Here is a 12076-nt window from a genome sequence, read left to right on the forward strand (position 1 = left end):
TCGATTGGAACATACTGCAGCTGCCCTTACAGAGTACAAAGTACAATGCTTTGTTTTAACATGGCACCTTGACCTTTGAACCATCTTGCTCATATATCCGCTCTGCAGAGGATTGTGGGTCAGAATAGCCAGAAAAGCAAGGCTGGCTTGCATACTGCAGAATGCGACCGGATGCAGTAGGACATCCTGGTATTTTTGGCATACTACGGCATATTACTAAATCGTTTGGTAGTATGGGTGTTGGAACAAACAGGCAGAGAGAGACAGGCACGGGAGAGCTGGAAACTCAGGAGAGGGGGAGACACAAGATACACTTAAATAAACTGGAGCACAGCCACAGCCTTGACATTTCCTTCATTTTAACAACATCTTTTGCGATAAACTCAAGCTGAAATAATTCGTCAATTAGTCGATGGACAGAATATGATTCTGCGACTATTTGAGAACCAATTAATTTTTAGATAGCTTCTCAAATATGTGAATTTGCTGCGCTTCTGTTCTCTGTTTTATATTATGTAAACTGAATATCTTTGTGTTTTGGACTGTTGGTCGGACAAAACAAAATCATGACATAAACCTATAGTATTGTTTGCGACCCCCATGTTGCTACGTTGAGGAACAGGGAGGAATTATTCTGATTTAAAACTAGAAAAGTGAGTTAATTGAAGATTTTGTACTGCTATCTCAACGAAATAATAATAATCAGAGCTCTTTCAGACTTCGACCAAAGATGATCTTCATTTATACATACTCATTAGGGGTGTAACGGTTCACAAAATCCACGGTTGGGTTCGGTACGATACAGTGGAGCCACGGTTCGGTACGTTTCGGTACAGTAGAAAACTATAAATGCCAGAGAAATGTACTTGATTTAAAAATATATTCATTCATTAAAACTAACATCATAAAGTTATTCTTTGACTTTGAACAATGATGGAACTATACCTGAGTGACCCATCTTCTGGGGTGTCTTCTTAGCGACACATAAGCATAAAAAACAAAAACTGCTCCTTAATGTTATGTAGTATTGTTACTTACATCTTGCTTACATCTTGCATTGTTACTTACATCTTGCAAAAGAGATTTGTAATCGCAATGGGACTACCTGGTTAAATAAAGGTTTAAAAAAAAAAAGAAAAAACTTTTTTTGTTTTTTATTCAAACGTATTCGGTTCGTCATGCGTACCGAACCGTGAGCCTCGTACCGAACGGTTCAATACGAATATGCGTACCGTTACACCCCTAATACTTAGATGTCTGCCTTTGTATTCAGCACCGGTCTCCTACAGGTCTTGTATATGTGAGTGACTGCTTGTTCTTTATAAGAAAACATGACATCTTTCTCTCTCCTCCTCTCTGACCAGAGCCGAAGCGTGTCCCTCCTCCTATATCACCGAAACCCCGCGGGCCTCCAACAGCACCTAAACCAGGCAAACCAATCGTATCTTCGGCTGCCATGAGCCCGAGTCCTGCTGCTACCAGCCCAGCTGCAGCCAGCCCCACCCAGGCCCCAATACCCTCCTCTCCGCTCTCTGCCGCCCCTCTTCCAGCTCCTGACACCCCCTCTGCTCCCTCCCTCTCTCCGGGGCTCCCCCTTACTTCCCCCTCTCCGGCCCAGAGTCCCTCCACGCCGTCTCCGCACCCCGTCAAACCTCCCCGCTCATCCATCGCCGGCCTCTCCATTGACCTGCTGGGAGGACGGGAGGTGGAGGAGGAAGAGGAGAGGAGGAGAGAGGAAGAGGAGAGGAGGAGAGAGGAAGAGGAGAGGAGGAGAGAGAGGGAGCACAAGAGGCACAAGGAGCAGCAGCAGGAGGAGGAGAGGAAGAAAGCAGTGGAACAGAACCTGAGGGAGCTGGAGAGTCAAGGAGAGGAAGTAGAGCAGGGGGAGGAGGTGCAGCATGGTTTGGAGGAGACCAGTGCCTCCTTGGCTGCAGCTGTGCAGGCTGTTGAACATCAAATCAAAGAGGAGGATGCACAAAATGAGTGAGTATTCATGACGTTCATCACATGATTTTGCCATAGAAAGTACTATTTCACATCCAACTACAATCTCTCTGGGCTTCCAAATGGATACTAAGCTGTAGAGCTGCAGAGTGAGAGGACTTTGCTCACGTGTTTAGCGTTATGGGCGTTTTAGGAAATATGCTTCTCATCTTTCTTTACAAGAGGGAGATTATAAGATCGGATGTCTGATGTTAGCCAAGCTTAGCATAATGACTGAAAGTGGGGGAGCACAGCTAGCCAGGGTTTCTCCAAAGAACTCCAAAACACACAGCTAGCAAACTCACAAATGAATACATCGTATCCTATTATTAGGGCCTTAATGAGTATGCCTCACTGTATTATGTAACACATAATATGTGCATGTGACAAATAAAACCTCTGAATCCTGTAAAGCAGAAGTGTAAAATACAGGAGAGTCTCATACTGTAACCATTTATTGGGGAAGTACAACTGTGGTTTAGTGACAATGGAAAGAGATAGCTACCAAAACCTGTGACCAGCAACACCATCACCCTCAGAGGAAAGCAGATTTGCATATTTTCTTCAAAAAAAACAACTCTAATTTATAGAAACCTGATAAAACATTCTGCGTTTTAAATCATGTTCATTCATTTTCTAGTTCTGGGTCAGCGCGGTTTGAAACGATTTTCTGATCACAGCTCAGACTTGTTCCTCTGGCTGGCATCTGTGCCGAAGCAACGCTCGCTTCGACTGATGCATTCTGTAGTTTTTAAAGCTGTATGTCAAAACAAAGAGACGGATACAAGGTTGGAGTGTTTACAACGACTGCCGTGACGTAAACTACCATGGTAACAGCGAGTGCGTTTTAATACTGTAGCAAACACTTCTCTACATTCTCAGAAACACAACAGAAGAGCAACTGGTGTGGCCGTTTGCAGCACAAACAACCAAATACGTTGCATTTCCTGTGGCTGCTTCAGAGTAATGTATTTAATGTGAAGCAGTGGCAGCAGGACATCTTCCATATGCATGAGCAGTGACTTAATACAGCTGTAGCACAGTGTGAGGAGTGTGAACAGTAAGCTGTGAATCCCTCGTACTCAGACAGGCAATTTGAATCCAGCGTATAGCTCGGTGCCACTACCACTAAAAACGACCATCTATAGAGATAATTACTGTATGTAAGTACAGTTAAAGCCTACAAAATGGGGTTGGCTGTCATGAAAATTGTTGAAATGTGAAAAGGGGTCTCTCGTAGTGTTGAACCTACAGAGAGTTATTATCTCAATCTACAGATCCCCTCGGCTTTACTGAGCTTTACAGTAGGTTCCATGTCATTGTTGGGCTGTTTTGGTTCCCTCACTGTGGTTCTGAGCTCTAAAGCCCCCTCTGTACAGTACCGGCTCAGCCACAAACAGCAGACAGACAACGTTCACTATTTGTTCTCACTGCCCCTAAGCAGCCAAAAAAACAGTTATTGTATTGTTATTACATTGTATCTATGTTGAGGAACATTGAGGTCATCATTAATTACAATGAGATCTTTAAAAAGCGAACTGAGAAACCAGCTCACACTCCCCATTTCACAGCTCTAACTGTCTGCTGTGACTGTGATGCGTCTGCCTCATTCACAGCTAGAATTATCCTTCCTTTTTCTCCGATCCCCGTCTCTCTTTCCAGCAAAAAGGCTGCAGTCTCCATCTTGGACGACATCGGCAGCATGTTTGACGACTTGGCAGACCAACTGGATGCAATGCTCGACTGATCCCCTGCCCACGTCTCATCTCCAACAGGCCCTTTACCCCCCCCCCCCCCCCCCATCATGTGTAGGTGTATCAAGAAAACTCTCCCAAGGCTCGATGCTGGCGCTCTAAGAGTGTGTGTGTGAGCGTATATCCCTCCTGCGTGACCGCTTCTCATGTAGCCTTGTACAGTAATACTGAGGAGGGAGTCCTCTTCGTCTGGCGCAGTAGCTCTAGTACGCCTCCAGATGCGAGGAGGCCGCTCCCACACAACCTCTGACCTCTGCAGCCCAGCGAGTGACCGCCGCCGCCGCTGCCGCCCGGCCTCAGGCGGCTCTGTGGACCCAGAAGCACAATCATTCTCCTCATCCTTCTATCTCTACAGACTCTGGCAGAGATGCTAACTCAGTCAGAAAGGGAGGCAAACCGATAAGCATATTGCTTGCAAAAAAAAAAATAAGCACACACACTGACTGACAGACAGGCAGACAGATAGATAGATAGACAAGATGCAAACAGATGAGACAACCGGAGAGAGAGTTTTTAAAAGCACATTGAAAGACAGGCCGCTTTCTGAGTCTGTCCCACTCCCTGCGATGTCAAAAGGATGCGTTTTTCCAGATGAATCGTAGCCTGTTTCTCTTCTGTATGAGCGGAGGATTGTGCTTAGCCGGACTTCCTGACCTGTGTGTTGTCTCTCTCCATGTTGTTGTTGTTGCTGCTGTTGTTACTGTTGCCGTTGTTGTCGTTACGAGTGCGTGTAGTCCCTTGCTGATGCTCATGTCAATGTCCTCCCACTCGTTCAGTAGTTATTCTAATGATCAGAACGACAATATAGATGTGTCCATGGATTTTGAGACACTCGCACACACACACACAAACGCACCCACTCGTACACACAAACGCGCACCCACACGACATTGGTTTTAATCTTGCTGGTGTTCTGCTTTGTTGGTGTTTAGCTCCATCTATGGAGGTTTGCTTGGAAATGACTCTCCACATTTACATACACACAGTTACATGCAAAGACACATATATACAAGCACACTCATGCGGTGTATCCTTTTCTCCTGCTGCAGTGAACAGTGTTTTTAAAAGATAATCCTATATTTCAATGCTTTATATAGTACATCCAGTATACATAGTTTATAATATACCTGGGTATTTCAGCTGTTAGAGCTCCCTCTAGTGTTGGTTCGTGAATCTGCCTCTAATCTGCCCACCTTATATCTTGTCTCCCCTCCTTTTTTTTTTATCTCCCTCTGTGTCCGTTTTGTTAACTCTGCATCTCTCTGTGCCTTGGTAGTGTTTGTTCATACATTCAAAATATTATTTGATTTTTTTTGGTTTTGTGTTCCATTCAAACATCTTTAATGTTATTATTTTTCCTGGTTCCTTACGAAACCTCGCTCCTTATGTGTCTGTTATGTCAAAAGTAGCTTATAAGGGTTGAGTTGTGAGTCCAATGTGATCCCCTAAAATCAATCACCCTGTCTGCAGTCCTCCTGTAACCATTGAGAAGCCTTGTACGAGGCCCCTGTACACTGTAATAAATTGGCTCTGCTCCTCCTCGGCTCTCCAGTTTTCAGTGGTCCCCCATGTAGACCAGACAGTGGATCAACCACCAGTGTTCATCCCAATGAAGAGTCCACTTGTATTTTTATGCTCTTTAAAAACAAAGATATATTTGAGAGACAGATGGTTCTATGTGAATACTAATAATGATAATTGTAGACATTGAATTGAGGTGAGCTGATTGAGCCTGTACATTTATGGTTGAGTTGTGGATGTGTTGTGACGGCTGTTGTGCCATGGTTGGGTTTAGGTTGTGTTTCTGCTGTGACATGCATTCCTGTACAGCTGTGATCAGAATAAATGTATAAATTAAACCTTACGTGACTCTTGAAGTGTGGTTATTTTAGAACTCTTTTTTAGGAACTGTCAGAAACTATTTTGAGACTTTTTCTCTTCAGCAACCCCAATTTACATTAATAACACCCTTAGCCACCACATTTTTCCATTCAGTCAGAAAAGCTGAGTATAGTTAGGTTGGCAATATATTACATGTTAAATTACATATGGAGTATACATTCTACAATTATTAAATATAAGGGGATTTTTCAGGGCTATCTCCAATATTATTTAGACTTAATATCTAATATGTTGACAGTTTTAGATTTTTTTTTTAAATTAAAAATGCACACCATAATGCACAGATATACTAAGTACAGCAAATATAATTGGACAGTTAAATAACTGAATTCCAATTCAGTGGCTTTTAAAATCCTATAAACCAGAATGGGGTTGGATTGTCATCCTGTCTCTACTGGAGGATTTTAGACCAAATTGTATGATGTAGCGCTACGTTTTGCCTTTATCTGAACTAGGCCCCAAACCAGTTAGCCTTTGGAGTAGCTTCTAATGATAGATGTTGTTGTTCAATGCTAATACAATCACCGTTGTTCTACCTTTGTTTTAATGAATATGTTTTCGGTTAGTATTGCCCAGTATATCAATAAGGCCCCAATAAGCACGAACATAGCCAAGAAGTCCGACAATAATGTCTCCACTTTACAGAAAGTCCGACAAACGTAGCAAGCTAGCAGTTAGCCATTAAGCTCACCAGCCTAACTAGCTAGCCCAGAAAGGGGATGGACTTCCGTTATACGGAAGCCGTATAAGTACATTTCCTCTGGCGCATCAGTACTTCTCGGCAGTCTGTGGTCCGTCACCACCACATGCAGCATGGAAGGAGAGACGCACACTCGCTGCCTCTTTCAGCGGTTTCTTACTAACTTTAAGGCCCTGCCTGCAAAGAGAACCGAGCTGAAAGAAACCTAACCGGTGAATAAAGTGAGTATCGTGTTGCTAACATGCGGATGACCTTGTATGCTAACCGTAGATACTAACCTTTAACTTACCACGTTGGTATGAACGGCAACACGTGGATGTCCTGCAAGGGCCAGGCCTGCCACGTGGCGCTTCAACCTCCCTTTTTAATATTAACTTAACTTTTTTTTTTTAAAGTAACTAATCCAACTTGTTACATTTGTCCACAAACGAAATCTGGGCTGGGTCACATTTCAGCCCTAATTTAGTGTAAATCTCTCTTTTTTTTTTTTAGAAGAAGAAGAATGTGGTGTTTCATAATGATTATGTAAATCTTTAGACTATTCAAATCTGGTATTATACTATTATCGGTACAAGCATGGGAGTTGGTTCTTGATATTAACACAGTATAAATGGCAGGTCAAAGATGCATCACATCTGCACATAAAGGGTGTTTTAAATTAAAGTTATTGTGTTTGAATGAAATCACACTGGTGCTGCTGGAATATATTCATTACCCTGACCTTTTTTTTTTTCATTTGTTCTTTCCAGTAAGTCACATGGAGGCCTGCTGCACCTGGACGATTTGCATGAAGGTTGAAATGGAGATACAAAAGTAATTTGCCTTTAAGATGGCCCTCCCTGGAAAAGAGAAACCGTGAGTTGATCTGCATCCCAAACAGAAATGTGAATGAATAAAAGGATATGATGGCTAACTCTTTGAGGAGCATCCTAGTAACTTCCTTCACACTTTTGACAAAGGTGAAAATAGATATGACACAAAACACTTTATAAATGTAATTATTTATGAATGTTTAACAGTAAGGCCACACCAACTTGTCTTACGCTGCTTAATGGGGTCTCTAATTTTGTCATCTGAGGTTCTATTGATTTTTAAATGTAATTTTCTTTTGCCTTGCAGATGAAGCTGGTAGAGGTGAATGTGGGGAGACTGAGGGGCAGTTATTGCTGTTTAAGCAGTCTGAAGACTCAGGACCTCACTGGTTTAAGAGCTGGTGAGTCCTTGCAATGTGTTGGCATTTTAATAACTTGTAGCCTGTGATGACAAAATCAAATTACTTTTCTGACACCTACTATGAGAGCTGAACTCCAGCTCCTGATTCTAGCTTTATTCTGAGGCTTAGTTATTATATTGGTGCAGTCTTTGTCCTAAATGTCACTTTTTTAAAATACCGTTTCCCCCTAATTGTTACAGATCAGAGGCTGCAGTGTTTCCGATGGTCCTGAGACGACGGTCTTATTGACGCAGCATCTCGTTGGCTGTGACGTCTGGTGAGTCTATTCAGTATATTGGCATTTTAATAACGTGTAGCCTGTGATGACAAAATCAAAGTACTTTTCTGACACCTACTATGAGAGCTGAACTCCAGCTCCTGATTCTAGCTTTATTCTGAGGCTTAGTTATTATATTGGTGCAGTCTTTGTCCTAAATGTCACTTTTTTTTAAAATACCGTTTCCCCCTAATTGTTACAGATCAGAGGCTGCAGTGTTTCCGATGGTCCTGAGACGACGGTCTTATTGACGCAGCATCTCGTTGGCTGTGACGTCTGGTGAGTCTATCCAGTATATTGGCATTTTAATAACGTGTAGCCTGTGATGACAAAATCAAAGTACTTTTCTGACACCTACTATGAGAGCTGAACTCCAGCTCCTGATTCTAGCTTTATTCTGAGGCTTAGTTATTATATTGGTGCAGTCTTTGTCCTAAATGTCACTTTTTTTAAATACCGTTTCCCCCTAATTGTTACAGGTCAGAGGCTGCAGTGTTTCCGATGGTCCTGAGACGACGTTCTTATTGACACAGTATCGCGTTCGCTGTGACATCTGGTGAGGCCTTGCAATGTGTTGGCATTTTAATAACTTGTAGCCTGTGATGACAAAATCAAATTACTTTTCTGACACCTACTATGAGAGCTGAACTCCAGCTCCTGATTCTAGCTTTATTCTGAGGCTACAATGATCACATTTCTGTGTCTCACAGGTTGTTCTGGTCTGATCAGTCTGTCCTTTTTTTTCCAGGTGCCCCAACACCAGATAACTGATGCCCTCAAGCAAACAGAACAAACCTGAAGAAAGAAACTACATTTTTATTTAAAAAGAAGTGAATGAAATTGCTTTAATACTATTTTAACCTGTCTTTTGTTTAAATAAACAAACTCCTAACTGTGGTGAAACTGGGAACTGTTTGTATAATTTTTATGTAGTATTTGTGCCCCAAAAATAACAATCATGAGACTGATAATGGAAGTAGTTTGCTTGCCAGAAATGCTTTAACTGAATGTGTACCAGTAATATGATCCAGTTGGCTACAGCCCTGCTCAACCTTTTTCATATTCATAAAAGTTATACATGTTAATATAAACGTTGCTGGATAATTGGCGTTGGTGTTAGCAGAACTCATCCAAATAAACCAATTTTGCATGAGTGTGTGGCTTGAAGGCACAATCTGTTTGAACCTCCATAGTTGTATATTCCCATAACTGAGGAGTTGTAAAGTTGGGCGGTTCCATCGTTGGTGTAAAACATTTAAATGTTTCATAGACCAATGTAAATCTAGCTCTTATTGGCCCCGATGTTCATGACTGGGATACATTTAGGAGGGTCAAATCTTGTATTTTGACTTGACATTTGGACTTACATAATTACACAAACTTTCATTTAAACTGCCTGAGCTTTGAGGGAAGAATCTGAGGTTTCACGCCTCCGAACGTTGTATACAGACTCCAGCTCGGTACTTCAGTGGTCACACTAAAGGGAGTCTGTGGAACCAGGGATAAGACATTTTGTCCCATCTCGGATTTTTCTGGCGACTTCGCTCTTTAACCTCATTTCTAATTTTAGCACAGATCTCAGGGGAATCTCTCGTAGCCTATTACCACAGAAACCGACACATCCGGTCATATGAATTAAAAAAAATAAAATAAATCTAGGTGCGTTTTAAGGGCGAGTCCTCATTTGCGTGTCCCCTGGCCTCTGGCGCGTGTGTCCAGATTTCCATACAGGTGCGTCTTCGGCTCCAGCCGCTCGTTTGACTGTCAAACCAGGCGGCGCGGCTTCCTTTTCCTCCGCCCTGCGCATCCCGCATCCAGTCGCTACCAGAGAGGAGCGCAGGGGAGTGCCCTGCACCGCGGACAGCCGACACACACACAGCCTCCTCCTCCTCCTTCCTCCTCCTGCACTGAAGCCGGACTCCTCCGCCGGGCAAAACTCCACCGACTCCCGACTACCAGCTGCTGTTGTCGCTGTCAAAGCCCCGTCTGCATCTCCCATCAGCCGGCTGCACACTAAAATCGACCCGCGGTCCCCTCCGGTAGGCCTGACGGTAAGAGCGGTTGTTTGTTTGCGTGTGGAGGGGGGTGGGCAATGCATTTCCATTGACACATAATCACGATACAAATGCGTTTGACACGATGTTTTAGCTACACTGTGACCAGCTGTGCTCGCTTCATCCTCCTATGACTTCATTTAAACGTAGATCTGCGATCAGCAGCCTGAAATATCTCAGATTCGGTGAGCGATGGAGGCTGATGTCACTGTGGCACATTTGGAGGATGTTATGATTAAATGATGAAGGCCTTTTTTTAATGGAACATCTGGCTGCTGGTGAGACCGGAGGGTGGATGCTGGTGGAGACAGGCGGGCAGAGGACTTACTTAGATCCATTAAAAAGATGAAGAGGAGGAGGAGGAGGAGGAGGAGGGAGAGACAGTTCCAGTAGAGAATACTTAACTGATCCTGGTCGGCCTGAACTCTCATCTGGGCCCTCTCTCTCTCTCTCTCTCTCTCTCTTCCTGCTGTAATGTGGCCTGTGGCAGGGTGGGGCACACTTTACAATTAAAGTATAAATACTTAAAATCTTAAACCTTAGAGGAATGTAACAACAGGCATTTCTCGAAATAGAAATACTCAAGCGGACAATAAAAACCTTTATAATGTACTTCTGATGTGGTATAACGCTACCTTAACGTGCCGTTTCCTCTACAGCTGTGCATTCGAGGTATTTGTACTTCAGTGGTTCCATTTACCCGACAGTTGCTCTGAAAGTACACAGTGCGAGTACACTCTGTTGCCAGTTTATTAGGTACACCAGGCTAAAACTAATGCAGTCTAAAACAGCACGACAATAAATAAATCATCAATGAAGGTTATGATGTTCCGCTTGGTGTGGATTCATTTGGGATGATATTGGAGGATGTAGTTTGATGTGCTGTTGAGCAGTATTGCATCATACGTATGTATGTGTGTTATTTATCCTCAATGAGAAATAAATGTCTTGAACAAACCTCTTTGTATAATACAATGTAGTTTGACAGCATCACAAACTGGGGCGATATGGCCAGAATGTATTATGATATAGGTCATTTAATATCTCAATAACGATGTCTATCACAAAATAGAGTATTACTACAGTTATTTAATTTAAAAGGGTTCAATATCTTCCATCAGATACAAAAATGCCATACAGTGTCCCTCACTAGAGGTACAGACACTTAAGTAGTTACGATCTTTTTTAAAACTACTCGCGGCAGGTTACATCAACAGGTCAGTGTGGCATTTTGACAGCAACTATCTCAAAATGAATGTGTCCCGTTAACCTCTTCCCTCTGGAGAAGCGCTCCAGAGCGGCTGCCATCTGGTCTTCATACGGGTTTCTCCATAATCGTCATAAATATATCTAACAGAGAAGTGGTTCCCACCGAGGGGTCGCAACATTTATCTGAAGGGTCACAAGAGAAGGAAACAAGAAGAAAATATTTCTGCCTTCGAAATATGCTTTTTCCAGACTAACTTTCCTCTAATCTGCCCGTTTCTGCTCTTACTTCTTAAAGGACCCTTAAGAATTATTCTTTATTATCATTATTCAGTGAAGGGAAACGCTCTGTGGTTGCAAATGTGTACTGGTTGTGACCAGACGAGGGGTTTTTACTGGTTTTAATCACCGGGTCGGGTTGTTTTTGGAGAGGAGACCGCTGCAGGAAAAATCTCCCGACGATGAACTACCTGGGAAAAGGAAGACAACTCCCATGATGCAACGCTGCTACTACACGACGTCACGACCCCTTGCGGCATAAAAACAATATATCATGTGTTTAACTGTAGAAATCACACAAAACATTTGATATATCTTGATTTCCACCTAACTCTTCATGTAAAGTGTGTTGTGTGTGTGTGTGTGAACAGAAGTAGCATCATGGAGGAGTTAGACGTTCCACAGATGAGGAGAGAAGTGGAAAGCCTTCAGTATCAGCTGGCAATCAACAGAGAGAAATCCTCCATCACCGTTACTGAGTGAGTGTGCAGTCCACACACACACGCGCACACACACACACACACACTTAAGTATTGAGGATCAGATTCGTGCTCACAGTGTTCTGTCTATTTCTAGGCTGGTGAAGTGGATCGAGGGTTGTGTTTGTGAAGATCCATTTCTGAACCCTGAGCTGATGAGAGCTAACCCCTGGGTGGAGAAGGGAAAGTGTGTGATCCTCTAATGGTCACACACACACACACACAAAAA

General features: G+C 43.0%; 2 protein-coding genes and 1 long non-coding RNA gene across 3 annotated transcripts in view; all 3 read left to right on the forward strand.

The window, feature by feature from the left end:
• LOC306784077 (uncharacterized protein) overlaps nucleotides 1–5467 on the forward strand; it is a gene marked incomplete at its 5' end in the record, with an annotated part of 29223 nt that extends 23756 nt beyond the window's left edge. The window contains 2 exons of the mRNA XM_079277910.1: nucleotides 1365–1983; nucleotides 3646–5467. Of these exons, the coding sequence (XP_079134036.1) occupies nucleotides 1365–1983; nucleotides 3646–3730 (704 nt within the window). The 3' untranslated portion in view covers nucleotides 3731–5467. The remainder of the gene's footprint in view (nucleotides 1–1364; nucleotides 1984–3645) is intronic.
• Nucleotides 5468–6423: 956 nt separating this feature from the next.
• Nucleotides 6424–8739, forward strand: LOC306784793. Its single transcript, XR_013772382.1, has 7 exons — nucleotides 6424–6560; nucleotides 7089–7194; nucleotides 7459–7552; nucleotides 7753–7829; nucleotides 8032–8108; nucleotides 8309–8385; nucleotides 8578–8739. It is a non-coding gene; the product is annotated as an uncharacterized lncRNA (long non-coding RNA).
• A 918-nt stretch (nucleotides 8740–9657) lies between these two features.
• Nucleotides 9658–12066, forward strand: gng13a (guanine nucleotide binding protein (G protein), gamma 13a). The gene is made up of 3 exons (XM_079279139.1): nucleotides 9658–9880; nucleotides 11740–11847; nucleotides 11945–12066. The coding sequence occupies exons 2-3, from the start codon at nucleotides 11750–11752 to the stop codon at nucleotides 12048–12050; spliced, it is 204 nt and encodes a 67-aa protein (XP_079135265.1). The 5' UTR covers nucleotides 9658–9880; nucleotides 11740–11749; the 3' UTR covers nucleotides 12051–12066.
• The last annotated feature ends 10 nt before the right edge of the window (nucleotides 12067–12076 follow it).

This window comes from Melanostigma gelatinosum (genome assembly GCF_949748355.1).
Source record: "Melanostigma gelatinosum genome assembly, chromosome: 11".
In the NCBI taxonomy this organism is placed as follows: domain Eukaryota; kingdom Metazoa; phylum Chordata; class Actinopteri; order Perciformes; family Zoarcidae; genus Melanostigma; species Melanostigma gelatinosum.

Bases quoted from the DNA above. Each gene is read 5' to 3' on its own strand.
- gng13a (XM_079279139.1), top strand. From the start codon at position 11,750: ATGGAGGAGTTAGACGTTCCACAGATGAGGAGAGAAGTGGAAAGCCTT. The intron at 11,848-11,944 runs GTGAGTGTGCAG...GTCTATTTCTAG, and splicing joins TCCTCCATCACCGTTACTGA to GCTGGTGAAGTGGATCGAGG.